The sequence below is a fragment of the Setaria italica genome, chromosome V (assembly GCF_000263155.2).
Source record: "Setaria italica strain Yugu1 chromosome V, Setaria_italica_v2.0, whole genome shotgun sequence".
Taxonomy (NCBI): domain Eukaryota; kingdom Viridiplantae; phylum Streptophyta; class Magnoliopsida; order Poales; family Poaceae; genus Setaria; species Setaria italica.
This window is the reverse complement of record NC_028454.1, coordinates 13,871,507-13,898,946: the sequence shown is the minus strand read 5'-3', so window position 1 is coordinate 13,898,946 and position 27,440 is coordinate 13,871,507. Positions and strand designations below refer to the sequence as shown.

Sequence of the window (27,440 nt, the reverse complement as noted above, 5' to 3'; positions counted from 1 at the left end):
CTAGGCCTCCAAAGTTAGGATCGCTAGAAGGCCAAACTCTGTTTTGCAAGATGTATGTATCTTGTGATCAGTATGGCCCTTTTGTGTATGTGATGCATGTGTGTAAACTCACTCGTGACGTACATGTCACGCGTACGGCAACATGGCGGAGCCATATGTGTTGCCACTTAAACCCCCCCCCCCCCCCCCCCCCTTTCCGCTACATGTTCCAATCTGGTAGAGTGGGTTGGCTCAGCAACCAACCGCTGGACACGTTTGCTTAACCAAATCTTCCATCCATGGAGAAAATCCTGTCTGATTAGATAAATGCAACTACTACTTGCTACAGTGTTCCTTTTACAGAAATAGAGGGTGCAGTTCATTAGTCGGCTCATGTTCAATCAAAAAGTGTGTAACCTTGGACAATACGTACAAGAGAATTTCAGCAGGGCTTCCGGTGCATATGGACCACAAGAGAAGCCTAATTTCGCCTCTCGTCTAGCAAACCTCACGTGCTGCTGCTCCATCCATGCCTCCGTTGCATCTCTTCCAACAAGCTCGCGGTATCCATACCTGAATTCTAGGAAACCATTGTCAATCTTGGTCATCGCCGCTTTCGTCGTCATCATCATAAGCCACCAGAGAGCCCAGAGCGGCCTTGTTGGCATCCGATGGTGGGTTTTGGTCCGCGTCATGCCCGTTCGAAGGCCGCTGCTCCTCAGGTGCAGGCTTAGCTTCCACATCAACCTTTGCCTTCTTAACTTGCGGCTTCACGGAAATTATTACATTTTTCAGGAGCGCAGGCTGGCTCCTCTTCGTAGGTGGCTTAGGCCTGCTCTCCTAAACAGGGATAGTCACAAGCATAGCTCAGGCTCAGCAGTACAGACATGTGAAACGCATATTTTGATGTTCCATTCATAGCATCATGATGAGGAATGTAACTAAAAACTTGCATGGAAAGCAGTATAATTTGTGATATGGATATTTTGTTCATCTTAAAACTATGACAAGATAAAAGAAATACAAATTTCCTTTGCATTTGTATATTTCAGCATACCTCTGGTCTAGAGACTGTAGGAGCCTCAAGTTCATGAACTATATTGGATCGGGCAGCTACAGCCTCCTGAAAGGAAATACTCATAGGTCAGTTATGGGACCTTTGCTTGGTAGATGAAAACAGGTGGTCAATAATGGAGTAAACTGTCTTTTCATATAGAACCGATTGCTGAAATTTACTACTACCACTCATCCCAAATATAAGTCCATTTTTTTTTCTTGAACTATGCAGGAGAGCTGCGTGTCATTTCATTAAGAGAGAAAAGAGAGTACAACAAGTCCGGTTAAGGACTAAAAACTAAGCACAGAAACACACCCCCACACCCTGCATACAGAAGCTTATAGATGCGCCAGAAAACAAGCATGACCTCGACCAAAGGCCCCCTGACCTAGGCTGCTGGGGCCTGCGACCTCACTAGGAGTTCCTGGAGTTTAGTTGCCCCAGCCATGCCCCAAACGCTAATCTCCTCAGCCACTGTCTGGAGCAGCAAGGAGGTGCTAGGTCCAGCATTCTCAAAAAACACATGAATTCCTGTGTTTCCAGACTTCCCAGGTAACCAGGATAATAAGCGAGTTAAGCCCTTTCCTTATCTCCTTAGGCACTGAGCGCAATGCCTTCCTCCACCAAAAGGAAAAACGAGCCTCAGAAGGTGAGGGATTGAGGGTTGTCAGATGTAGACGTTGGAGGATCAGGGACCAAATCTGCCTTGTAAAAACACAGCCAACTAACAGATGCTGAATGGTTTCCTCCTGATCACAAAAAGGACAGGCTTCATGGTGAGGCAATCCTCGCTTGGCAAGACAGTCTGCAGTCCAACATCTATTGTTGATGGCTAACCAAATGAAGAATTTGCAACGAAGGGGTGCCCAACTCTTCCAAATCCTCCTCCAGGGAGCAAATTTAATGGTTCCTACAAAGAAGGCAGCATAGGCCGACTTGCTGCTGTATAAACCGTTCTGTGTGAGTTTCCATCTTAGTTGATCTGGGACATCTTGCAGCAAGCCAACTCTCTCAACATGGTCCCAAATCAGGAGATATTCCAATAAGACCTGAACAGAGAGTGCGCCTTTGATGTCAGCAACCCACCTTCGATTAACAAGAGCCTGAGAAACTGTCCGTCTTCTAATTATCCTTTTAGGGATGGCCTTGACCAGGTTGGGAGCCAACTCCTCTATAGTTTGACCATCAATCCACCTATCTTTCCCAAAAAGAGTGGAAACACAATTGCCCACAATATGGTCGACTGCAACCTTGAACAGGGCTGAGGAACTTTAATTTGGAATCCAGCCCAAGGCCGAGAAGGATCAGTTTTTTGAGCCCACAACCATCGGACACGCAGTGCCCAGCCAAGAGTCTCCAGATTAAGAATCCCCAATCCACCATATTCCAGGGGCAATATAAGTCCATCTAAGATTCACCTAAGACAAACCTTTTTGGCTTTGACCATCAATTTCTAAAAGAAATCATATAGATTGACATTACTAGAGTCATCATGAGATATATTTTCATGATATATATCTTTTCCATATTGGAGACCGCGCAATGGGCTTCTATTTGTTATCAGAGGAAGTAACTTATGATAAAACTGAGAAGTATGCACTATCAAGCATCTAAAGCTCCACAATGTGCTGTTCTATGCTACTGCATTTAGATGTTACTCACATGGAAACTGCGGAGTTGCTCCGCTTCTTCATTGGCCACTTGCTGTTCATATTCCCTCCTTGACTGCGCCAAGTAACATGAAACAAGGAACTCAGATGTAGCAAAAACCTGGACTATAATCTAATATACTTATGAACCAATATGTTTACATCCAAAATTCTTATTTATTCATCATATAGCAAATACAGGTAAGTACTAACTATGAAGATCATAATCAAGCTAACGAAGAATTAGACTTCAGATTATTTTCTTACTCTTGATCACAGTTTACAGACAATGATCTCATCAAGAGGAACATAAAAACATGTAATTTGTTGTTCCCCCTTAGCATACTCACCTGGAATCCCTTTTCAAAACATAAGTAATAGAGTTCCCATTTCAAATAATGTTAACCAGATTGTAAATAATATGGAAACTTGCAAATTTGCCATTACTTTGACCCTTTGGCTCGAATTTGCCATTATAAAAGCACGAATAGCAGATTTGCCACTGAAATCAGCTCATATACCTTCCATTTGCCACTACTTGGTCCATCAATTTTGAATCATTACTTCAACACCACAAAAGTAATTCACAAAATTAAAATTAAAAAACATACCCTAGCCCTGGCCTAATCCTCTCCTTCTGCTGAGCATTCAGTCTAGCCTGACCAAAACAGTGTTGATTGCAATGGAGTAGAATTTTTTAAGTCTCACCCTCCCCTTCCTAATCCAGAGCCTACTCAAAATCGATTGCAATGGAGTAGAGAGCATTGTCAGTGGGGTGGGTGGGGGTGGGGGAGATTCAGCAAACAGTGCATTCATGTCATATTTGGGGTTTAAAATGGTAGCAACAGATTTCAATTCAGAATATGTCATTTTCCTAATTATAGTGGCAGATTCACAATACAGGTTTAGTAGAGGAACTCAGTAGTCTAGTTTGCTACTACTGCCACCACCACATGTTAAACTTGCTACTTGATTGCACAATGGAGTAGAGGAGCGCTGTAGTCTAGTTTTAGAATTATTACAAAATATACTGATCATACTATGTTAAACTTTGTTCCTGCAAGTTTGGAAGGCTTTTAGTATTAATCCCATAAATGAAAGGGGAAGAGTGACAGAGCAATACAAAGTTCAGAAAAACAATATGCAAGCTAAATCCTTTGAATGAACAAATGAAGCTTCTCATTACCAAAGTACATAGCACATGATGGATCCAGCTACCCACAACCAAATTTTGTGTTCCTAGTAGGTGACAATAAGGGCTGAGGGGAAAGCGCCCTTAAGGCTTAGCAGGTGTACACATAAAAATACATCAGGAAGGATGGAAAATACAATCCTACTGTTGCTAAATATTTCAGTTTAGTGATATGTAGCCAGCTATACAGATAGGTAGAAACGTGCAGTTTTCTTTAGGAGCTTGAACTGATTTTCAAAGTGAGCTAGCTTACATTAAATGCTTACCGATGCCAAATTTTCGAGAAACTCTGTCTCATCCTCATCCAAAGCTTTTGGAGGTCCTGGTTAGAATGAGAACAAGAATATCAAAACAAGAGACATATTTCAACCAAGTTCAATTTCAGTGTTCCTATTCCTACACTTCACTTATTTTACCCAGGAACAGCAATAGCAATGAACAGGTGGATAGCAGGTTAGAAAAGTTCGGTACAACTGCAAACTGTCTTCCAACTAATCCCCACTAGAACAAGGACAGAATCCTCTGTTACTAAAGGCAAGGCAAACAGTTGAGCGACATATGTAGTCATGCTACTACTACCCACACGCTTCAGTTATCAGTAAGCATTCTGGCTCCTACAGGTCATGCTTTAGCTGCAGCATATCATGGCAAAATCACACGTGTGTAATTGTCCAAGTTCTTATCATGAAGAGTGTAACCAAACACTCCACCTAAATCCAAACTACAGAAACTGTGTGCCCACATTGCACAAAAACAGAACATGAGATGGTATCAGAGGGGATGTACGTGGCAGACATACTGTGCTTGAAGCGCTCGTTGAACTCCGCATCCTTCTTCTCCTTATTCTCCTGTAGGATCTGCACAAGGGAGACATGAGAACCCAAATTACTTCAAAACAACGGGTGGGTCAAAAGGGTTAAGAGGGGCGGCCTCACCTGGAACAGGGGTTTGTCGCGCTGCGCGGTGCCGTCCTCCACCCGCTCCCCTCGCGTCCGCTTCACCTCATCGAGCTGCGGTTGTACACGACCACCAAATTTCAGCGATTACCCCACAAATTTCAGCGAGTGTTCTTCCTAGGTTTTGTAAATTCCCTATTCTACTTGCTAGGGCTGGCGGTAGGCGAGCGAGGGAGCAAGAGTGGGAGGGGATAGGAGAGGAGAGGTCGGGGGCCTTGCCTGGTCCTCGGAGATGAAGTTGACGAGGCGGATGGTCGCCGGCGCCTCCGCTCCCTTCGAGCTCGGCGTCGTCTCCTGCGCGGCCATGCTCCGCCGCTGTTTTTTCCTCCCACCGACGCGTTCTCGTTACAGGGTGTCTCTCTCTATTCGCTGCGCGTCCTCTCCAGGCCGTTGGATGGTGATATCGTTGGACAGGATCCTCCACCCTGTACGTGTGGATCCGATCCCACGTATCGGGACTCAGCAGCAGTACATCATCGAGTTCCTATAATATTGCTGATTGTGTATGGTATTGAAAAAAATTACGTAGTTCGTTCTAAATCATCTAGATATACGTTATATCTAGGTGCATAATAATATATATATGCATCTAGAAAATTCAAAATAACCTATAATTTAGGATGGAGAGAGTAGCTCATACAAGCCAAAAAGAGAGAAGATGAAAATTATATGATTTGAGGGAAAACACCTGAGACGGAAGAGTATGTGGTGTTGGTGGCAAATTCCAAACAAAAAACATGTTAAATGGGTTTTAAATTTAGTAAACGCGGAATTGAGAATGAAATAATAAATTTGTTAGTATACGATCCAAATATCGCTAAATTTCCAGTACGATAGTTCAACATGCAATAGATAGCACGACAACAGATAAATTATCACATATTTTGTGACGATAAATGGCTAGTTGGTAGTTTCAAAGAAAATTGGTAACCAGGTATCTATAGTGATAAAGGGTTAGTTTACTTGACATTTCTAAAACTCTTGCCCACGAAGCATCAAGGCACGTGTAAACCATCTTTATCGTAGGTTGACTATAAAACCTAGGGTCCACCTGTAGTTTTCGAGACGATGGAGATGAAGGTGGAAGTTCGAAAATTATGGATGGAAAACAAGTAAAAAAGCCATAATAAATAGTTTCATAGTGTTTTGGTCTTCAAAATTTAGAATTTACTATTTTTCTTCTCCTCTTCGATATTTTGTATTTCCAAATATTTCTCCAAAACCACTTATACCCTTCAGAGTTTTTGAAGTCTCACGGATGTCGGTTATCAACATTTACCACTTCAACATGTGCTTTTTTTATACAATCAAATTAAGCCAAAAATATCCGGATGTTCACAACATACATTACTGCCTGGCTTAATTTGATTATTAGCAAATATATTCAATGGATAAGGTACGACATGATCTACAACAGCTAGTAATTTTGTTCTCACTAGAATTTTCTACGGTCCAACAGATAAAGTGCATGGATAACAGTACCATCGTGTTGGGTCGTATGTCTCTACATAATTCGAGATTATTACTTTTTATGATTTGATTATTTCATTTGTGTTGGCTAAGTGCACCTACACAGTCTTACAATACGAGCCACATGCTCCCTCTTGCATTATGATGTGGGGTGTACCTTTTTATTGGATACAATTTGAGATTATTATTGTTCCTCGTAGTCGTACAAACCCAACCTCTTCTTCCTTTATAGATTGGTGAAATTAAATAAAGCACATAAGTCGTGACACGTGATTCGTCTTGTTGCTCTAAATCTATTTGTAAATGCTCGTAAGACATCAATACATTATGCATTTCGCATTCGCTTTTATGTCTACGTTGTCTAAAATCGTACACAAACATATGCATAGGATGACCAGCAAAATCACACTAAAAAAGTCCTTCTGCATTTAAATCAAAAGAAAGATACTATCCATCGTAGATGTACGAATGCGTGTCATGTGCTCTTTCAGAATGCTTGGTACTTGTCATTGTGCTGAGCCATATTGCCTAGCAGTATTTGCCTATGGTGGCTGCTCCTACTCCTACACTACTGGCAAACGGCAGAGGATCCTGCATTGCACGCAGAAAGCAAAGGTGACCGTTGACTACAGAGTTGACCCATCTTCCCCAGCCGCAAACGGTGGAGCCGTAGGACCCCGGCCACGCTCGCACCTCGCAGGCAGGCAGCGAGCGCGCTGTCTGCTCTACTCGTACTCGTAAGCCAGGGAACACCCGCGAACCCCGACCAATAGCGAGCCGAGATCCAGCCGCAGTGACGTTGATTCGATTAACAACAACCCGAGCCGGGAGCAAATCCGATCCCATCGCAGCCCATCTCCCACCTCCACCCTCGTCTTCCTCGTCGCATTCCCCGCCCGGATCCCCAATTCTCCGAGCCCGGGCGCCTCCCCACGGTCTCCACTCCTCCCTCGCGCCCCCTCCAGATCCGCGCGCCGCCACCGCCGGCGCCCTCACCGATCCCCAGCGGCGGCCCGGCATGGAGGAGACGCCGCCGGGGCAGCGGCCGCAGCCGGCGCACGCGTCTCCTCCCTTCCCCGCGGCGCCCTTCACCCCGCCGCCGCGCGTCTTCTCGCCAGCCCTCGCCGCGCGGGGCCCCGCCAGCCCCAGCCCCGGCTCCGGGCCCGGCGGCCACCACGCGCCGGCGCACCTCAGCACGCCCCCCGGCCCGCCCGTCTTCTCCTCGCCGCTGCGCCCCGCGGCCGTGCCCTTCCGCGCCACCCCGGCCTCGCCCCACCCGGTGCCCTTCGCCCCCGCGGGGAGCGGCTACTCCTCGTCCTCCTCCGCCACCACCGCCTCCCTCCCCACCTCGTCGGCGCCGCACTTCCTCAACGGCGCCGCCACGCTGCACGGGGACCTCGCCCCCGCGCCGTCGCCGCTCCAGGGGGACGGCCTCAACAACCCCTACGTCCAGTTCTCCGCGAACAAGGTACCGCCTAGCTCTCTGATCCTCGCTGCAGTGATGAATGCCCTTCTCCTAGAGCTCAACTGCAATGTGCACACACAAACACGGCACCGTTTGGATCGAGACCTGAATGTAAAGCTGGAAGCAAATCCACATTCATTGATAAAATTATACAAATCCCACCCCCACCCACACATCCACTCGCAAGGTTTTGTAATCCACACCTGATCATGGTGTGCCTTTTGTAATTCTAGGTGCTGAAGCAGAAGAAGCTGCTCAATGCCCCAAGCTTGGGGTTCGGAGCTCTGGTTTCTCCGGGGAAGGAGGTGTCGCCTGGGCCAGAGGTCGTGGAGCGTGACCCCCGCCGCTGCCTGAACTGCGGGGCCTATGTCAATTTGTACTGTGACATCTCGATCGGCTCTGGGCAGTGGCAGTGCGTCATCTGCCAGAAGATCAACGGCAGTGAAGGGGAATTCGTAGTCTCCAGCAAGCAGGACCTGCTCCAGTGGCCGGAGCTAGCATCAACGACTGTGGATTATGTTCAGGTGGGAAACAGGAGGCCAGGTTTTGTCCCTGTGTCTGACTCAAGGGTGTCTGGCCCCATTTTTATTCTCATAGACGAGTGCCTCGACGAGGCCCATCTGCAGCATCTGCAGGGCTCCTTGCATGCTTTTGTGGATTCTCTTCCTCCGACAGCAAAGATAGGAATAATCACCTACGGGCGAACAGTCTCGGTGTATGATTTCTCAGAGGGGGCAGCTGTGTCAGCGGATGTGCTACCTGGAAATAAGTCACCTACACATGAGTCTTTGAAGGCACTAATCTATGGGACAGGGGTTTACCTGTCTCCTATACATGCTTCGCTGCCTGTTGCACACACAATATTCTCATCTCTGAGACCCTATCAGCTGAGTGTGCCAGAAGTGTCAAGGGATCGGTGCCTTGGTGCAGCCGTAGAGGTTGCCCTTGGTATTATTCAAGGGCCGTCAGTGGAGTTGTCTCGTGGAATTATCAAGAGATCCGGGGGCAATTGCAGGATCTTGTTGTGTGCTGGTGGCCCTTGCACCTTTGGACCAGGATCTGTGCCTTATTCGGTTAAACATCCGAACTATGCTTACCTGGAGAAGACAGCTATGAAGTGGATGGAGAGTCTTGGGCATGAAGCACAGAGACACAGTACTGTCGTTGATATCTTTTGTGCCGGACAGTGTCCTGTGAGGGTTCCTGTTCTGCAACCACTAGCAAAGTGTTCTGGAGGTGTGCTTTTACTTCATGATGACTTTGGAGAGGCCTTTGGAGTCAACTTGCAAAGGGCATCAACTAGAGCAGCCGGTTCCCATGGCTTATTTGAGATCAGGTGCTCAGATAATATGCTTGTTACTCAAGTTATTGGCCCTGGTGAAGAGGCGTCTCCTGATTCCCATGAAACATTCAAGCATGATAGTTCATTTTGTATCCAGATGCATAGTGTCGAGGAGACACAGAGTTTTTCTGTGTCTATGGAGACAAAGGGTGATATCAAGAGTGATTTTGTTTTCTTTCAGTTTGCAGTCCATTATTCCAATGTGTATCAAGCAGAAATCACTCGGGTGATCACTATGAGGCTGCAGACTGTTGATGGTTTGTCTGCGTATCTGGCAAGTGTGCAGGAGGATGTTGCCTCAGTGATCATCGGTAAAAGAACCGTCTTGCGTGCCAGAACCGCCTCTGATGCTATTGATATGAGGCAATCAATTGATGAAAGGGTAAAGGACATAGCTCTCAAATTTGGTACTCAGGCCCCAAAATCAAAGCTTTACCGTTTCCCAAAAGAACTAGCATCACTCCCAGAGTGCTTGTTTCATCTGAAAAGGGGGCCACTTTTAGGTAGCATAATCGGACATGAAGATGAACGATCTGTACTTAGGAATTTGTTCTTGAATGCTTCATTTGATCTTTCACTCCGTATGATGGCACCTCGGTGCATAATGCATCGCGAAGGTGGTACCTTTGAGGAATTGCCGGCATATGATCTTGTCATGCAATCTAATGCTGCAGTGGTGCTGGACCATGGAACTGATATTTTCATTTGGCTGGTATGTTACTCGTGATCCATCTCCTGTACCGTAATCCCAACCTTGTAACTTGATGTTTAGCTTACTCCTGTTGCCTTTGCCTTCAACACTTCTACATAGCCATCTTTTATGAATCTTGATGTTAGGTTTTGATCACCAAACACCACTATTGAACTTTAGATGGCACATTTTTGGCCTGCATGCACTGTACGTCTGTACCTGTTACTCTGTTAGGATGTCTTTGTTCTTGATTGCCATATTCGAACCATCTACATTTTCTGGACAAGTAAGGGGCCACAGTGCAACATAGCAGTGTAATTTCGTAGTCGACAGTTCACTTTCGAACCTGTAAGTGTAAGGTGAACAAAGACGAAGGGGAACTTGCACCCAGGGTTATGGTTGATGTAACAAGTACTGAAGAATGTGAACCACTTAGTGTGAATGTAATGTGAAGATTAATGAACTGAAATTATTGAATTATCACTTATAGATACAAAAAAAAGGAAACTAGTTCATGCTTAGAAGCTATACAGAGTGCATCGCGAGACTAGGACGTATGGAGGATCTTGTTTTGAATCTTTTAAGGCATTTCCTTTATAACTTGTTCATTCGTTGTCATTTGTCAAAGAACAATTTTTTATTTAATTGTCATTAATTATCTTTTCAGGGTGCTGAGCTAGCAGCCCAAGAAGGGCAAAGTGCAGCAGCTTTAGCAGCATGCCGTACACTGGCAGAAGAGCTCAGTGAGCAACGGTTTCCAGCTCCCAGGATTCTTTCATTCAAAGTCAGTTTGCTTGTTCTCATTCTTCACTGTTATTTCTAGCTGCTTTTCTTCTTGTGATATCTAGGCAATTTTTGCTGTGAGTGCACTTTTATACTGCCTGTACCAGAATTCATCTAATATCTACTACTTCACCAATAGCTTGGCTGTCTTAACTAGCCTGGACCATGTCTGTTGGGTTGCAACTTATTGATTATAAAGATTGGTGCAAGAATATTGTTACATTTGTTCATTTCAATGTAAATCTTTAGTTTGCTCTGTAGTGCTTTTTGCTATGAAATGCTTACCAGTTCATATGACATTTGGCTGAACATAACTGTGGCATGGGAGTTTTGGTTGCATCAACTGGACATTTCTTCAAATCATTGAATCTTTTACTACTTGTTTAATTAACTAAAGTAGTGTGAAAGATGGCTTAAAAAGGGGCAACATGCTTTTCTTTTATAATTGACTGTTCTTTCTTATATTTTGGCACAGCAAGGAAGCTCTCAGGCTAGATATTTTGTCTCACGCCTTATCCCAGCTCACAAAGACCCTACTTATGAGCAGGTATCTGTTTCTGCTAACCTTGCAATTTGGTTCACCTGATTTCATTGCAATTTATTTCGCTGATATTTATAACCATGGCTAGCTATGTGGTCCTTGATAAAGTAAACTGAAATGAGCTGTTCTGCTGCAGCTCAGTTTGTTAACAGAAGAATTATTGCTTGTTTCAGGAGTCAAGGTTTCCACAATTACGGACGCTTACCCCTGAGCAAAGGGCTAGGCTAAAGAGTAGCTTCATCCACTTTGACGACCATAGTTTCTGTGAGTGGATGCGCAGCCTCAAATTGGTCCCGCCAGAACCAAGCTAACACAAATAATCAGAGCAGTACACATGGAAACGGTGGATTGCTACAGAAGCCATAGCGTGCCTTCAGAAAGTTGCCCAAACGATAGCTGAGATCTTTGTGAGCCAAATTGTGGCGTCGTGACTCATGAGACATGCCTGAGCCGATCACATGTTTGGTTTGGTGAAGCGCCATTTAGGGTGCTGTAGAAATTGTATGATTTTGCTTGATTCTTTTCCCCCCATTTTGACCCTGATGTGGTAGAGTAAGTTCATAAACGGTCCCTTATCATACAGGCTGAGAAATTTACACAATAAGAGCATCGCAGATGTTACATGTATACTATTTGGCGGGTGGTGTCACTATTCTTTGAAATCCATTCATTTATGGGAAGCCGCAGCCAATGTCTTTCTGGAATCTGGAAGGATCAAAGAGTGCAGTATGACTTTGCTATTAGTGTTTACAATCTAGACTAATTCCATTCTTTTTTCCCTTTTGAAATCAGAGGCAGTTTTGTTTACTTTATTTATATAATGTGTCTGATGGTGGTCGCCTTTGTGAAAAGAAGGGCCATGGAAATCATGGATTATCAATTTGTCAAAAAATGCGGGGACATACTGGATTCTGCTTTTCCAGTTTGAATCTGTCCTATTCTCACATGCTTTTTGTTGAGGTTTTCTGCTTGTCAGTATAAATTCGAATTCAAATCTGAATTCAAGTTCCAAGCTAAGCTGCTGTGGTTTAGGGCTGGAGTTTGGGCCTAGTAGGAAGAGCAAAGCGTCGTGTAGAAGATCCAGGCCGGGGGACTGACACGATGGGCTCGGTCAGTTTTGGGCCCAATCACCACCTTCTCTCTCTACATGGGCTCGATTAAGATGGGCTCTCTCCACGGCCCACCTACTTCCTTATCCATCGTCTCCTCCACCTCCATCCACACTCCACTGCCACGCCAGAGCCGTTGCCCACCACCCAGAGCACGCGGCGGCTTGTCGCCGTGCGCGCCACACGAAGCGCCGGAGAGAAGCCATCCAGCGCGCGCCATGGCCACGGCGCCTCACGCCTCGGCGGCCGCCGCAGCCGCCACCCCCGCGCTGCGCTTTCCCCACCCTTTGTCCGCCACCGGCCTCGCCTCGCCTCGTCACGCTGGGGGCTGCGGCGGGTTCAGGGTTCAGTTCCACCCCACCCGGCGGGGCTGGGGTATACAGGGGTGGCGGGAAGGTGGCTCCCACGTGGCGCGCGTGGGGGGTCTGCTGGGAGGCATGTTCGGCGGGGGCGGCCGCGACGACGGGGAGGCGACGCGGAAGAAGTACGCCGACACCGTGGCGCGCATCAACTCCATGGAGCCCGAGGTCTCGGCGCTCTCCGACGCCGACCTGCGCGCTCGCACTGCAGCGCTCCAGGAGCGGGCGCGCTCCGGAGAGTCCCTCGACTCCCTCCTCCCCGTGCGTACCCAAAGCGTTACGGATTCTCGCATCGCATGCTTTCAGTTTCAGTAGTGTCAAAACGAAAATGGAATTTTACCACATTATGATATTTGCAGTCTGTGATCAAGGACACATCACAATGTTTCAAATTGTGATATTACAGTCTGCGATCATGATTGTAATGTTTTAAAGAGGAAATGGAAAAACCGTGCATTTCTGTTAACTAACAGCAACAAAATTAGTTCGACGTTCAGAGTCACTGAAGTATATTATATTGAAAACTTTGCCTTCAATTTATTCTCGAATCAGATTGTGGGGGTACGAGGAACACGACTGTACATAAACCAAACAAGTAGATCAGGAAAACAGCACAACAGAGACAGCAATTGGGTACAGCAATAGCACCTAGTAAAAAGTAATGTAGGTATTGTTTTTGCTAATTTATGTAACATAAGAATAGTACCTGCAAATGTGAAGTTCAACATACACTCTTGACACGTAACTGATCCATTTTTCTTGAGAGATGGAGAAGCTTTTGATGTGTTTGAAAATTATCTGTGAAGAAAAACAACTCTCACCAATTAGATGAACCAACTCTCACCGAGATTATGTATTAAGATGCAATATTCAGAGGATAAGTAAATAGAGTAGCTCAATATTCCTTTATCATTTGCCACTACAAGATAATCGAAGACATGTTAAGCATGGCGACTCATGTAGAGTCACACCTCAAGATGCAATTTTCGTTATTGTTTCTGCAGGAAGCGTTTGCTGTTGTGAGGGAGGCTTCCAAGAGAGTTCTAGGCCTTCGCCCCTTTGATGTTCAGTTGATTGGTGGCATGGTTCTACACAAGGGGGAGATCGCAGAAATGAAGACTGGAGAGGGGAAGACACTTGTGGCCATTCTGCCAGCATACTTAAATGCTTTGAGTGGGAAGGGAGTGCATGTTGTCACTGTAAATGATTATCTTGCAAGACGTGATTGTGAATGGGTTGGTCAAGTTCCCCGATTCCTAGGACTGCAGGTTGGCTTAATTCAACGTATGTCATCACATCACATTGTTCATTACTGTTATTTGTTCCATCTCCGGTTGCACATATAGTTCTGTAACTTCAGTTTCCACCTTAATATTAAAAACATAAATTAAGGATGCTTCTTTACTAATATGAGCACTAGCAGGCAATAGGTTCATAGAAGTACCGGCATGTATTTGGAACAAATGAAATTACATAAGCCTAAGAGGATGGCTTGTCTGAACCATGAAAAGCCTAATAACTCCTACTGTGAATATTTAACTGGGTTATTACCATTCTGAGTTGTAGCATGTGCCTCCATGCACTATCATGTACCAACTTCATATGTCCTAGCTGAACTAGCATTTAGTTTACCTTTTTTTTTTCTTAACAGAGGCATCATTTATCGGTTCTGTTTCTTTGTTCGCTACTGATGCTTTCTTGAACAGAGTCTCACTCTTTATTTTGACAGAGAACATGACACCTGAGCAAAGGAGGGAAAATTACTCATGTGATATTACTTACGTCACAAACAGTGAGCTTGGCTTTGACTATCTAAGAGATAACCTTGCAATGGTATGTGTTTCCCTTTGTTGGAAATTCTTTGCTATTAGTCAAGGAACATGGATCATCAGATCTATCTGTAATTAACAGAGTTTTCATTATTGCAGACTATAGATGAGCTTGTCTTGAGGAACTTCAATTACTGTGTGATAGATGAAGTTGATTCAATCCTTATTGATGAAGCAAGGACCCCGCTTATAATATCAGGCCTAGCTGAAAAGCCAAGTGATCGGTATTACAAAGCAGCAAAAATAGCTGAAGCTTTTGAGCGAGACATTCATTACACTGTGAGCAATAAACTAGCTTTAACCCTGTTAAATCACTTCTGAATGGATATTCAATATGGATTGATTATGTAACGTTATGTAGCTTTGCACTTTCGATATCTTTTAAGTCCCATGTACTCTAGCTTTCTGATTTCTGAAACTTTTATTTTTCCTTCCTATTTGAGATTAGAAATGTGCATGCTTGATTTTTCTAATGCCATTTTTCTAATGCCATTTTTCTAGACCCATAAAACATATGTTTCTTGCATATGTCTATCACCTTGCCATAATCTGTGTTTATTCGTAATTTACTAGAATATAATTTCCCCTATTATGAATGGTTATTTCTTCAGGTTGATGAAAAGCAGCGAAATGTTTTACTTACAGAGCAAGGCTATGCGGACGCTGAAGAAATACTGGATATAAATGATCTGTATGATCCTCGTGAACAATGGGCTTCATACGTTCTAAATGCAATCAAAGCTAAGGAGCTCTTCCTTAAAGATGTCAATTACATAGTTCGTAGCAAGGAAGTGCTTATTGTGGATGAGTTCACTGGCAGAGTTATGGTGGTGAGTGTTTCTTGTTAGTCTCAGTATCAAAAAACATTTTAACGTCCATATGACCTGAAGTCCTAAATAAATGAGTACATACTGTTGCATTCTAGTATATTCATCACACTATGCTCAGTCTATTCATGTTCAGGTATCAAGCAATTCTTTGATACCCATAAGATAATTTTTTTTCCCGTTGGTTGTTATATTCTTTGGTCTTTTATATGACAAGAGGGTACCATTGGAGCTAAAAGGCAAGTTTTATAGGACGGCAATTAGACCTGCAATGTTGTATGGTGCATAATGTTGGCCTACAAAAAGACGACATGTCCAGCTGATAAGTGTTGCGGAAATGCGTATGTTGCGTTGGATTTGTGGTCATACGAGAAGGGATCGAGTCCGGAATGAGGATATATATGATAGGTTAGGGGTAGCACCAATTGAAGAAAAGCTTATCCAACACCGACTGAGATGGTTTGGACATGTCCAATGGAGGCCTCCGGAGGCACCGGTGTGTAGTGGAACCCTAAGGCGTGACAGTAATGTGAAGAGAGGTAGAGGAAGACCAAAATTGACATGAGAAGAGGCAATAAAATGAGATTTGAAGGGATGGAATATACCAAAGATTTAGCCCAGGATAGGAGTGTTTGGAAAACAGCTATTCATGTGCCTGAAGCCTGATTTGTGGCTCTTGTTGGGTTTCAACTCTAGCCTACCCCAACTTGCTTGGGACTGAAAGGCTATGTTGTTGTTGTTATATTCTTTGGTCGCAAACTTTGACTGGTGTACTGAACGTCTGCTCTCCTGCGTGCTTGAGAAAAATATCTCACTAGTCTAGCTTTCACATTTGAGGTTTTGATATTTTTGGCAGGGCAGGCGATGGAGTGATGGTCTCCATCAAGCAATTGAAGCAAAAGAAGGTGTAACTATACAAAATGAAACAATAACTCTGGCATCAATAAGTTACCAAAACTTCTTTCTTCAGGCAAGTGACAATTCATTTGATTGAAATCTCCAATTGTGAACATCTACTTGAAAATAAACTCATCTACCAACAAATCGTTGATTCTGTTTCAACTCTAATGACCGCTAACCACATTGCTGACCCCTTTTTTTCATTGTGGTAAATGCTAATGAAATAAGATTATGTCTCAGTGTGCTGGATGAACAACTTTCTCCTTTTCTTTGTCAATATGTTCAATCTGTTACTTTCTCAAGAAACTAATATACTCTGTGACAGTTTCCCAAACTATGTGGCATGACTGGAACTGCAGCTACAGAGAGCCAGGAGTTTGAGAGCATATATAAACTAAAAGTTACTGTTGTTCCAACAAACAAGCCAATGATACGGAAGGTACTTTCACTTTATTATTATGATAATTTAAAATGTTGTAACAGTTAAATATCTGTCCTTATGTGAGTTGAGGCTTGGTCGTGGTGTTGGTCTAACTTAATTGGCCTATGTCGGGTCGTTTTTTTATGCTTAGGTGATTTTTATTTGCTTGTTTCTGCAATCTCTCTATTCTCCTAGGTGAGTTAGAGGGATTGCTTGTAAGAGACCGGGTTTCTTTCTTTCTTTCTTCTCTCTTTAATACATAGATACGCAGCTCTCCTGTGTGTTCAAAAAAATATCTGTCCTTATTTCATTTGGACCTCGTTTTCAGTGAAAGGTTGATTTTACTTCTTTTGTTGCAGGATGACTCAGATGTTGTTTTTAGAGCAACAAATGGAAAATGGCGTGCTGTTCTAGTGGAGATATCGAGAATGAATAAAGTTGGGCGTCCTGTGCTTGTTGGTACCACTAGTGTTGAGCAAAGTGAATCTTTATCAGAACAATTGCGTGAAGCTGGGATTCCTCATGAGGTATTCCTGTTAGTTTCATTAACAATAAGAAATCCTTCAGTTTCCGTTGAGGAATGCTGTCCTTAGTGCTCCGTGCTCGCAGAGATTTTTTTTTTCACACTTGATCAAAGTCCTAGTCTAGTGTGAAATGACTATATATATCCTTTTTTTAACAGAACAAATCTAACTCAGAAAAAATGTCTTTCTGAATCGATACAAAATAGAACCTCAAATTTCTATCTTCCTTGACTCCATATGGTTAATAATTTATAATGCTACTCTATTATGCGCTTGTAGTAGTAATTTTTTATTGGAAAATTCATCTTCTTGATGCTACAGCTTTGCAGCTTAGGAGAATTTATACTTTTTGGCCTTCAAATCTTTGACTCAAGATTTTGAATAAACTAATTTTCCTCCTTTCACAGGAAGCCAATGAATAAAAGGAAACTGTTTAAAAAACAACTAGCTGTAACCTACTAAATGCTTTGAGTTTCCATCCTAAGGTTCTCATTTCCTAAGATGTCCAAAGCCATCTAATATTTATTGTCTCTGCAATTTCTACTGAAGGTCCTGAATGCAAAGCCAGAGAATGTTGAGAGGGAGGCAGAGATTGTCGCTCAGAGTGGACGCCTTGGTGCTGTGACAATTGCCACCAACATGGCAGGACGTGGAACTGATATTATCCTTGGTGGCAATGCAGAATTCATGGCCAGGTTGAAGTTGCGTGAGATCCTTATGCCAAGGTATCAATATTCGTTGTCAGAACCCCTAATAGTATTCTTCAGTAACTCCAATACATGGCTTTAGTTTTAGAAAACAATGCTTTGGCATTTCTCTTGTGATGACTTATGCTAAGCTGTACAATATACTGCCATCTAATTACCGGATCCTGTAGTTGTTATCTGTCAAGGAACTGCACTCATGAGTCATGAACAACAAAACTTGGTTCTGTAGCTGCGGTACTGTATCGAATTTTAAAAGTCAGCCTATGTTTATTTCTCAATAAGTTTGTCATTATATTTGTAAAGAGAGATTGAGTTGTGATCTACATCTATAATCTTACAGATATGCTTCTTTTTTTCTGAGAGAGCTGTATCTCTTAATGAGGAATCTCTTACCCATAGCAGCCACTGCAACGTAGCCACCCTGTCGCCTGTCGGTGTTTACTCCTAAAGATCATTATGGTGGCCTTGACAATGGTTCTGATTTGTATGCCAGTTTAGAGTTCAAAATCCCATAGCTTGAAAAACTTCATTACCTTGAACAAATTAGAAGCTACAATGGAACTTCCACGCCTTTGCAACAGACTTCTCTGGGAAACTATGCTCATATAGACATACCTTATTGTTTTCCAGTATACATGTATAACTGAATATAATCCTCACATTTTTATTTAAGATTTTAGGTTTTCTTATGCGCCTTATGATTCCAAATGTTGCAGAGTCGTCAATCCAATGGATGGTGTCATTGTATCAAAAAAGCAGATGCCACCAAGAAAGACATGGAAGGTAGATAACAGGCTATATGTTCATAGTAACATGAGACAGCATGTGATTTTCTCGATATTCTGGGACTTTGCATCGGATAGTTGTATTATGATTTAATTTGTTATAAAATTGACCTGATGACTTATTGCACTTATTCTCCTCTCAGACAAACGAAAGCTTGTTCCCATGCGAACTTTCAAAAGAAACATCATCATCTGTCAAAGATGCAGTTGAAGTGGCTGTCAAAGAATGGGGAGAGAAATCGTTAACTGAGCTGGAAGCAGAAGAGCGGTTGTCCTACTCATGTGAGAAGGTAGGCCTATGCAAGCAATTGTAGGTCAAACCTTAGTTTGTGTTTATCTAAATGGTCAGTTCGGTAAGGAATCGCAAATGTTTAAGCAACGTTTGAGCTGATTCCTCAGTATCAACTCCAAATGATTCTCTTGCATGATTTAAAAAAAACATATTAGGGTAACACCATCGGGTTTCCTGCATGCCGTATCTTGTATGTCTGGCAGTGTATTGATGATAGATAACAATATCAGACATCTGAAAACCTTGTCATATTTATGATTGTATCATGGTATATTTTGTTTATCCTTGAGTCTCATGGTTTTAAGTTGTAACTTGTAACTCATAAGTACATTGACCTGCTTGATTCGTAGAGCTCAATGCAGTCACTTGTCACCACACAAGATGTTGTAACTTTTGCTGCAGTACGTTTCAGATTTTAAAATATCGGCCTTCACAGCACATTCAAATGTCAAAATTACATGTCCAGAAATGTGAATGATTGGAGGCTTAGAAAATAGTTTGTGATCCTGAAATAAAAACTGGAACAAATATATAGGAATATTGCAATACCTTCTGGATATTTCAAGAGTCTGTTCAAGCTGCAGGATGTTTTTTTACATTGGTGCCAGTCAGTACATAGTTTGTGTTAGCCTTAGCACTTGTATACCAATGACGAACCTGATTTTAGACTACTACACATTTTTCTGGGAATTTCTATTAAAACTTTTTTGCCTCTTGGAAGACTTAACTGTCTTTCTTTATATGTCAGGGACCAACACGAGATGATGTAATAGCGAATTTGAGAAATGCATTTATGAAGATATCAGATGAATATAAAGTTTACACAGAGGAGGAAAAGAAGAAGGTTATATTGCATATAAAAGTATTCAAAGCTCTGTCTGTTGCTATTGAATATAGCATAGTGCTCATGCGATCATTGTTTTTTAATTCAGGTCATTACAGCAGGTGGGCTTCATGTAGTAGGGACAGAGCGCCATGAATCACGCAGAATTGACAATCAGGTAATATGATATTGAACCTACTGCTGCTAATATATAGGGGTCAACCCAAGCTTTATTTCTTCTTCAGTGGATTGCTAGTGTATTTGTTCCAAGCTAGATGTAAACAGTCAGCCTTAAAATAATGTTATATTTCATGCCAAAGCCCAACTGTGCATGTTTTTAATTTGTGCAAAGCTAATAACAAAGTAGTTAAGAAATCTATGTTTGTTGCAATCATGGCTGGGAATGATTGAAACTCAATTGCTTTCTCTTTCTGTTTAGCTTCGTGGTCGAAGTGGCAGGCAAGGGGATCCTGGAAGCTCTCGCTTCTTTCTTAGTCTTGAGGATAATATCTTCCGGATCTTTGGAGGTGACAGGATACAGGTTTGTGTTGTTTTGTCTAGTTCTATATACATGAGAAATGATATCAATGGCTGACCTGTGCAGAAGTACATTAGTACAATATTGCATTCAAAAGCCCCTCGTTTAGTATTCCCAATCTTTGTGGTGATACAGACTGCACTTTTATTAAATGCTTTTGACAAAGTTGAATGTCTGTATTAAGTTGCATGTTATATGTTTGAACAATTATGAATACTTTATTCATATCCTTGGAATGGAATACGCTCAAATCCATTCACTGCAAAAATTTCCTAAGGATAGAATATGATATCATAATATTAGTAGCAATCATGAGTCCAAGTGTATCTTGCTCCATATCCTTCTACTAACTATAAACTGGCTGCTGTCCAGTGAGAATACTACTACAAATTTTGTATTTAACGTGTGTAAGCCTGCATGAGTGTGTCTAGTACAGGCAAAATTACTGTTTCACTCGCTACTTATTGCTTCCTGCTGCGACATGTACCCTGGGCATGGCTTATTCATATTATACTATTATTTCAACATTTTTTGAGACACCAGAATAAATCTAATGCTAGTCCCATCCTCTTAGGCCTGATGTCTTGGTCATGTTTTAGATTTGGTTTGTGGTGCATTTTTAGTTTGTTTATTTCCTGTGTGTGTGTGATGTGGGCTAAGGTTGGGAGCTTTTCCTAACCTTTTGTACTTTTATTTCTCTCTTAATGAAATGACTCGTCATTTGAGAAAAAAAAATCTAATTTGCATTAAATTTTCGTTTAGGGTCTGATGCAAGCATTCAGAGTTGAGGATCTTCCTATTGAATCAAAAATGTTAACAAGGGCCCTAGATGAAGCTCAGAGGAAAGTTGAGAACTACTTTTTTGACATCAGGAAGCAATTATTTGAGTATGATGAGGTGTTGAATAGCCAGAGAGATCGTGTATATGCAGAAAGAAGGCGTGCACTAGCATCTGACAGTCTTGAGTCGCTAATTGTGGAATATGCTGAATTAACAATGGACGACATATTAGATGTTAGTCACAGTTACCATCTGACAGTTACCTTCTAATATTGAAGCTAAACTTAATACTTTATAACCTGAACCTGAAGTACTAATGCTAGAAAATTCTTCTCTTGTTGGTAGGCAAACATAGGCCGTGATACTCCAAAGGAAAATTGGGACCTCAGCAAGCTCATAGCTAAGCTACAACAGTGAGTCTTTCGTATAGTACATATGCTCATAATGCAGATGTATTTGGTCAGTTAATTTGTTGGGGCTCTATTGACTGGTGTGCTGCCACCTCCTTTGTAATGTTTTCTGTTTATTTTCTGCTAGGTATTGCTATCTTTTGGATGACTTGACACCAGAATTGTTGGAGAGCAAAAGTTCAAGCTATGAGGATTTACAGGAGTATCTTCGTAAGCGAGGACGTGAAGCGTACTTCCAAAAAGCTGTTAGTTGTTTGTGTTTTGGCTTTCATCAAAAGTGTTGTCACATGGTTGAAAGATCATCGGAGGACTAATGCAATATATTTCTTACAAACACAGTGAAAGTTTAAGCAGTGCATTGCATTTAATGCATTCTGAATTACCCATACCAATCTACCAGTGGTTCTTATTAAAGGGGCAAAACCAAATCTCAGCAGAAAACATAGCTAGATCTAAGAACATTTGATAATCTCATGACAGCATGCTATGAAAAAAAAAAACAATGGAAGTTTTCCTTTTCGAAATGTAACTTCTTAAAAGTATATTCATGTGTCTGAAATCTGCATCTCATCATTTCAGACTGTAAAACTCTTCAGTTGAAATGTCACAAGCTATTTTCTTTGAAATGATGTTTGAGACCATAATAGATTTGATGAACTATTAACCATATCAGGAGTGCAGAGAATAGTGTCATATGATTCCTCATTCCATGAATTTTATGCTTCATGTCAGGAAATTGTGGAGAAGCAAGCTCCTGGCTTGATGAAAGAAGCTGAGCGGTTCCTAATTCTAAGCAATATTGATAGGCTCTGGAAAGAACACCTGCAGGCACTTAAGTTTGTGCAACAAGCTGTTGGCTTAAGGGGTTATGCCCAACGAGATCCCCTTATTGAGTACAAACTTGAGGGATACAATCTTTTCTTAGACATGATGGCTCAAATCCGAAGAAATGTTATTTATTCAGTTTATCAGGTTTGTCCATCCACCCCTCCCAAAACAATCCTCTCTTTGAGCATGCTATATTTTGACCCCTTTAAGTCACATTTCAGCCAGTTAGTTTAGAGTCATGTGATTACAGCTCCCTTGCAAGATGTTTTCTTGGGTTTAATCAACAGCCAGTTCCCCTTTATGTAGTGTCAACTAGATCTACATACAATAAATACTTTGAAGTATCATGATTTGCCTGATCACATGCTTTTTTGTACATGCAATCCACTTATTTATTTATCTTTCACATGCCTAATTTTTTGTATATCTAGCAGGCTAGCACTGGTATCATTAGTTTTGCTCTTCAATATACTTGCCATAATGTACCTTATGGTTCTATTCATTCTTTTTTGACAGTTCAAACCAGTGGTGAAAAACCAAGAAGAGGAAAAACCCCAAAATAAGGGGTCCAAAAAGAAATTGGACAAAGGTGCTAACAAACTTGGTGCTGCCCAAGCGGCATCATGATCCACCTGTGAGAAATGTTGCCTTGCGCAAAGCTGTATTTTAGCGGTGGCAATCTCCCATGTGTATATCCTCTCTTGCACTGTATCACTGTATGTGATAGTTGACATTTCAGTGCATGAGAAATGTGAGGAGCAATTCATGATGAGTGAGATGTGGAGACTTCTACTGGGACACAGCTTAGTATGTAACTTTTTACTTGAATTGTGAGTCCTGCTGGCAAATTTTGCACTGCAACCAAGCATACTATTCATAGTATGGATAACAATCACATTTTATTAGTTGTACAGAAATAGAATTTGCTGTAGCAAGAGTTTTTGTTCCTGTACCCACGGTTTTGTATAATGTTGTGATCCGTTCTTGGTGGTGGAAATCACATAGGCCTCATTTACAAGTTTTTGCAGGGTTAACATGAGCAGCCAGAAATAATTCTAATCTGGATAGCATTTCACATTTGCTGGTAGTGGCAACTGTAAGAATGACAGATAGCGAGAGTACCCAGTCCATATGATTCCATGTTGTGTTCCAATGGATGGATCTGCATCTGTTTGCTCTTGAATCAACTGAGAAACTACACTCTGCTTTAGAATTCTAATTTTTTTTTATTTCATTTGCTTCTCGAATCAATGTGATGCACACTCTTTCGAGAATCCATATGCTGTGCAGACTGCAAAACTGAAAGTTGGATCTCCTCACATGATGTGGTGGCAAGTTTTGTCGCAGGGATAGCGGCAGTCGATTGCCCTGACTTCAGCTCGATTGTAGTACCAATCGCCGACTGATTTCGCAATCCCCTGCACGCCAGCATGATGAGCATGAATTCTTGTATCCCCTTTGAAATTCATCTTCTAAATAGAGAATTTCTTTTGTATATAGTGCGTTGTCACTTGTTACCTTGTTTTGAATGGTGGGGGAGCCACCTGGTACAATGTTCCAGGTGCCCAGCTGCTCGGACTGGCAGTGCGCAAAGCAGGAGCTTATGAACAGCCCATTGCTCCTGGACCGGGAGAAGCCCTGCACAGATGACACCATCTGGTCCCTGAAACCTACACTTATTTTGCAATATTCTCAGTTCATAGTATTCAGACCATATTACTGCATGAAGTTCAACTTATAGAAAGGTGAGTGCATGTACGGTAGATAACTGTTCAACCTTGCAGGACATTCATTTGGGATGCATTGCAGGCTGAACGGTTGGACTTGCAAGCCCGCCAAGAGCCGCTGGGATCAGCTCTGTTCGGAGCCAGGCTCAGCGAAATCTGATCGACCGATTGCATTTGCAACATGTGAGTTCATAAATGTTAGAGAGGGCGCTATCTCCATACAATAAAGTTCATGTTTACCTGAATGACGTCGTATGCTGCATTTAGGATGAACATAGGGGTCTTTACGCTATCGATTATATTTTGCGGGAAGAAGCACTGCATCGACATGAAGTTAGGAGGTTCAGCAGATGTCATTCACCAGCTTGAACGAATGTGTATGTGTTTGTGGTCATTGAACTTTTTTTTTTATTAAAATCAGTAGTTGCTTGATCCATGTGCAGGGACAAAAAAAATGTGAGAGGGGAGGAGGAGCAGCTCAGCAACAGCACACCGAGGTGGCGTCCAGACGGGCGGTGCAAGCCGGCGGCAGGCTCTGAGCTATTCCCTGCATGGCCACAATTTCGCCGAAGTAGGATCTCAAGCTGCGGCCGCCTGAGATGTCCACGCTGCAGCAATGCGAAACCTGTTAATCGGCTTCTGAAGCAACTCCCTGTGATCCATATGCGATCGAGCATGGAAGGAAGGTTAAACCACACGCACGCGTCGAGGTAGAGGCCGCCGTCGGAGAGGCACTTGACGGTGGTGGTGGTGCCGGGCGGGAAGAAGGCGCGGAGCTGGTCACAGTGCAGTACCACTGCCAGGCCACCCGAGGAGCAGCCGGTGAGCAGCACCTGTTTGATCGGTCCGGCATGCACACAAGTTAGGTTGATTGGATTGAGGAAGGTTGGTTAAATTGAGAACGAAAGATCAGAGGCACCTGATCTGCAGAGGACATCCCCATGGAGAGGAGGTGCCTGATGACAGCGTTCCAGATGCGCTGGCCCCGGAAGTAAATCCCAGACTCCTGTAATCGACTCGAGCAAATCGATTAGTACTCAAGCTGATGCTTAATTTTCTGGCATAATTGACAATGGAAATGAACACTTGGCGTAGGAGACAAATAGGTAAACTTAGAACAGGAGTTAACTGATGATTGATGTGTTCTTGCGTGTTTCTTGAGCTGAGTCAGGGCCGAATCATGGCTTGGATGGAATGCATGCTAGTTTTACAATCTTTGTATTAAATGATTGTGCGAAGTTGGATGGTAACTTGGATTTCCCTGAACATTCAGGTAAACAGGACGTTTTCTTTGAACAACGGCTTTCAAAAAGGTTTCGACAAGAAATGGCGCAGAATATAATGGATCAGAAACCTTTCAAAAAGGTTCACCTTGTTGTACGCGTCGCCGGCAAAAGATCCACCGTCACAGTAGCGAATCTTCACCCGGTTCCAGTTGTAGAAATCTGCAGGTATATGCAATTTTTTTTATCAGGAATTCAGGATTATCGATTTAGAATTGAGATGAACAATGGACGAGACTGTGTAGGAGAACAAAAACGGACGAACCAGGATTGACGGCGCGGCTACTGCTCATGATGCCAGTGAAGGGGATCGCCTTGTCCATGTGATCCGACGAGCCCCGGCCGGTGCCCTTGCTGAGCCGGCATGTCCTGGCGCTGTTGCACCACGCGCCTCCCTGCGCAGCTTCCATTGTCAGCATATGCATATACGCAAGCATCCGTTGATTGACGGACATGGGTTTAGTAGTACTGCAGTCACAAATTTTGGATCGGTCTTTCGAAAAACACAAATTTTGGATCGCAAGAACGAAGGGAAAAGAAGATCCTTGCTTACATTTGGAATATACACGGATCAAATTTTGAATGGGGCAAATAAGTATATACTAATAAACAGACCTCTAGGTTCACAATCCAGCTTCTGCTCCCTGCTCCAGAGCCAGGATCCAAGTTGTAAGCTGGTGGTGTTCCATCCATGCACACTGCACATATGTATCATATATGTAGCATATAAGGTATCTTTACAAATTACAATGCCCCAAATGAATTTTACTATCTGACATTATTTCAAACATTGGTTGTATATACAATATGTAGCTCATTTGTTCTCTTTGATCTTGTACCAATTACTTTCCGTCGATGAGATGCTTAAGGTTGTGTTTGGTTGCCTGGCTAAGTCCCTGACCAGGCTAGTCTAATACAGCTTGTGATTGTTTAGTTGCCTGTCCAGAGTACATAGCCAGGCCAACGCAATGCAAAAAGAGCACCTAAGCCAGGCTACACTAGTACGACCGAATCGGGCGTACTAGCTGAGCCAGGCTATATCTCAGGCTAGATCTAAACCATGTAATCAAAACACTAATGATTTGGCTGCCCGTTAATCACCGAGCATGCAATTCTTGCTGCACATTACTTAGTTGCTTCCATTGTTAACCCGTAATTTCAACCCCCAATAAGAGAATCAGTCTCTAAACTATTCCAATTACTAGCTCGAAATAGCTTCAACTTCAACTGCAACTGCTACTAACTGCTCCTAGCAAAGATCAAATTCCAATGGAGGCACCAGTGATCGAAAGGGCAGCGATATGATCTCAAGCCAAACCGGCCTCCATCCTGAATGAAGATCAAATTAAGGAGCAATGCAGCGTACTACGTACATACCGGCGCCCTCGCTGACGGCGGACTTGAGGATGGTGATGGGCACCATCACCGACGCCGCGCGCCGCCGCGTCGCCGGACCGCCGGCTTCACCGCCGCTCATCAGCTCATCCGCCGCGGCCGCCGGCGAGGCCGAGGTCTCCGCGCAGCAGCAGCAGCTAACGCCCACGAGAACGACGACGGCAACAAGAGCAGGAAGCGACGGCCGCCGACACCTCATCGTTGATCGATCGATGCCGATCAACGGACGGACTGCGCGGCCGCGTTCAAAAGCATGGAACGGTGAAAGCACGCAGCTGCAGGCTCAGGAGCTTATTAGGTTGGGCGGAGTGGAGTGTAATGTAATTAGCGCGCGCGAAGCAAGGGGATTAATTATCAGGTAGAGCGCGTAGAGCACTATGCAGGAGGGAATCAGAGAACAAGTCAACACTAGCTACGCTTCGATCTCTGAGCCGACAAGAGAAAAAAAATACTCTACTGATGCGTCGCTGCAGATGAACGTGCAGGCCATTTCACTTTGTCAGCGCAGGGATTAGATAACTAGATGGGCAGATAGAGTAACATGATCGGGGCCAATATAATCGGAAAAAAAAAGCGTGTTACTGTTATGATATCAGGTCATCGCGTGGATACTGAGATATCCCCACTAAATAATAAGCACGGGAAACAAACAAGAAAACAGTAATAAGCACGCATAAAGGTTTCACGATACTTATTGCAGGAGAACTACAATCTTATTACAAATAGGGCCTGAATCAAATGGGAAGCTCTGACAGTCAACTGATTTTGGATGGATTAT

The 27,440-nt window shown here is 43.1% G+C and overlaps 4 protein-coding genes across 4 annotated transcripts; 2 read left to right on the top strand and 2 right to left on the bottom strand.

The window, feature by feature from the left end:
* Nucleotides 1-259: 259 nt before the first annotated feature.
* LOC101753277 lies at nucleotides 260-5,209 on the bottom strand. Its single transcript, XM_004968594.3, has 7 exons — nucleotides 5,053-5,209; nucleotides 4,813-4,887; nucleotides 4,677-4,734; nucleotides 4,144-4,199; nucleotides 2,699-2,761; nucleotides 1,037-1,102; nucleotides 260-819 (listed from the first exon to the last, which is right to left on the bottom strand). The coding sequence occupies exons 1-7, from the start codon at nucleotides 5,137-5,139 to the stop codon at nucleotides 574-576; spliced, it is 651 nt and encodes a 216-aa protein (XP_004968651.1). The 5' UTR covers nucleotides 5,140-5,209; the 3' UTR covers nucleotides 260-573.
* Nucleotides 5,210-7,012: 1,803 nt separating this feature from the next.
* On the top strand, nucleotides 7,013-11,703 carry LOC101752868 (protein transport protein SEC23). Its single transcript, XM_004968593.4, has 5 exons — nucleotides 7,013-7,771; nucleotides 8,002-9,822; nucleotides 10,469-10,585; nucleotides 11,060-11,131; nucleotides 11,299-11,703. The coding sequence occupies exons 1-5, from the start codon at nucleotides 7,322-7,324 to the stop codon at nucleotides 11,434-11,436; spliced, it is 2,598 nt and encodes an 865-aa protein (XP_004968650.1). The 5' UTR covers nucleotides 7,013-7,321; the 3' UTR covers nucleotides 11,437-11,703.
* A 648-nt stretch (nucleotides 11,704-12,351) lies between these two features.
* LOC101787002 (protein translocase subunit SECA1, chloroplastic) lies at nucleotides 12,352-23,211 on the top strand. The gene is made up of 19 exons (XM_012846339.3): nucleotides 12,352-12,854; nucleotides 13,598-13,877; nucleotides 14,323-14,426; nucleotides 14,522-14,701; nucleotides 15,034-15,252; nucleotides 16,106-16,219; nucleotides 16,475-16,588; nucleotides 16,930-17,097; nucleotides 17,644-17,819; nucleotides 18,518-18,584; nucleotides 18,730-18,876; nucleotides 19,627-19,722; nucleotides 19,811-19,879; nucleotides 20,141-20,242; nucleotides 21,002-21,253; nucleotides 21,365-21,432; nucleotides 21,557-21,674; nucleotides 22,162-22,401; nucleotides 22,774-23,211. Exons 1-19 carry the CDS (start codon nucleotides 12,453-12,455, stop codon nucleotides 22,882-22,884), a joined length of 3,027 nt encoding a protein of 1,008 aa, XP_012701793.1. The 5' UTR covers nucleotides 12,352-12,452; the 3' UTR covers nucleotides 22,885-23,211.
* On the bottom strand, nucleotides 23,140-26,898 carry LOC101753292 (pectin acetylesterase 3). The gene is made up of 11 exons (XM_004971715.4): nucleotides 26,645-26,898; nucleotides 25,883-25,965; nucleotides 25,533-25,662; nucleotides 25,356-25,429; nucleotides 24,904-24,990; nucleotides 24,687-24,817; nucleotides 24,478-24,592; nucleotides 24,225-24,302; nucleotides 24,035-24,140; nucleotides 23,776-23,927; nucleotides 23,140-23,675 (listed from the first exon to the last, which is right to left on the bottom strand). Exons 1-11 carry the CDS (start codon nucleotides 26,859-26,861, stop codon nucleotides 23,574-23,576), a joined length of 1,275 nt encoding a protein of 424 aa, XP_004971772.3. The 5' UTR covers nucleotides 26,862-26,898; the 3' UTR covers nucleotides 23,140-23,573.
* Between the last annotated feature and the right edge of the window lie 542 nt (nucleotides 26,899-27,440).

What these genes read in the sequence shown, in the direction of transcription:
- LOC101753277 (XM_004968594.3), bottom strand. Translation starts at nt 5,139, where the DNA reads ATGGCCGCGCAGGAGACGACGCCGAGCTCGAAGGGAGCGGAGGCGCCG. An exon ending in AGCAACTCCGCAGTTTCCAT is followed by an intron (nt 1,103 to 2,698) that starts GTGAGTAACATC and finishes ATTTCCTTTCAG; the next exon opens with GAGGCTGTAGCTGCCCGATC. An exon ending in CTACAGTCTCTAGACCAGAG is followed by an intron (nt 820 to 1,036) that starts GTATGCTGAAAT and finishes ATCCCTGTTTAG; the next exon opens with GAGAGCAGGCCTAAGCCACC.
- LOC101752868 (XM_004968593.4), top strand. Translation starts at nt 7,322, where the DNA reads ATGGAGGAGACGCCGCCGGGGCAGCGGCCGCAGCCGGCGCACGCGTCT. An exon ending in TCCAGTTCTCCGCGAACAAG is followed by an intron (nt 7,772 to 8,001) that starts GTACCGCCTAGC and finishes TTGTAATTCTAG; the next exon opens with GTGCTGAAGCAGAAGAAGCT. An exon ending in AAGACCCTACTTATGAGCAG is followed by an intron (nt 11,132 to 11,298) that starts GTATCTGTTTCT and finishes TGCTTGTTTCAG; the next exon opens with GAGTCAAGGTTTCCACAATT.
- LOC101787002 (XM_012846339.3), top strand. Translation starts at nt 12,453, where the DNA reads ATGGCCACGGCGCCTCACGCCTCGGCGGCCGCCGCAGCCGCCACCCCC. An exon ending in TAAGAGATAACCTTGCAATG is followed by an intron (nt 14,427 to 14,521) that starts GTATGTGTTTCC and finishes TCATTATTGCAG; the next exon opens with ACTATAGATGAGCTTGTCTT. An exon ending in ACAAGCCAATGATACGGAAG is followed by an intron (nt 16,589 to 16,929) that starts GTACTTTCACTT and finishes CTTTTGTTGCAG; the next exon opens with GATGACTCAGATGTTGTTTT.
- LOC101753292 (XM_004971715.4), bottom strand. Translation starts at nt 26,861, where the DNA reads ATGAGGTGTCGGCGGCCGTCGCTTCCTGCTCTTGTTGCCGTCGTCGTT. An exon ending in GGATGTCCTCTGCAGATCAG is followed by an intron (nt 24,818 to 24,903) that starts GTGCCTCTGATC and finishes CCGATCAAACAG; the next exon opens with GTGCTGCTCACCGGCTGCTC. An exon ending in CCAAATGAATGTCCTGCAAG is followed by an intron (nt 23,928 to 24,034) that starts GTTGAACAGTTA and finishes AAATAAGTGTAG; the next exon opens with GTTTCAGGGACCAGATGGTG.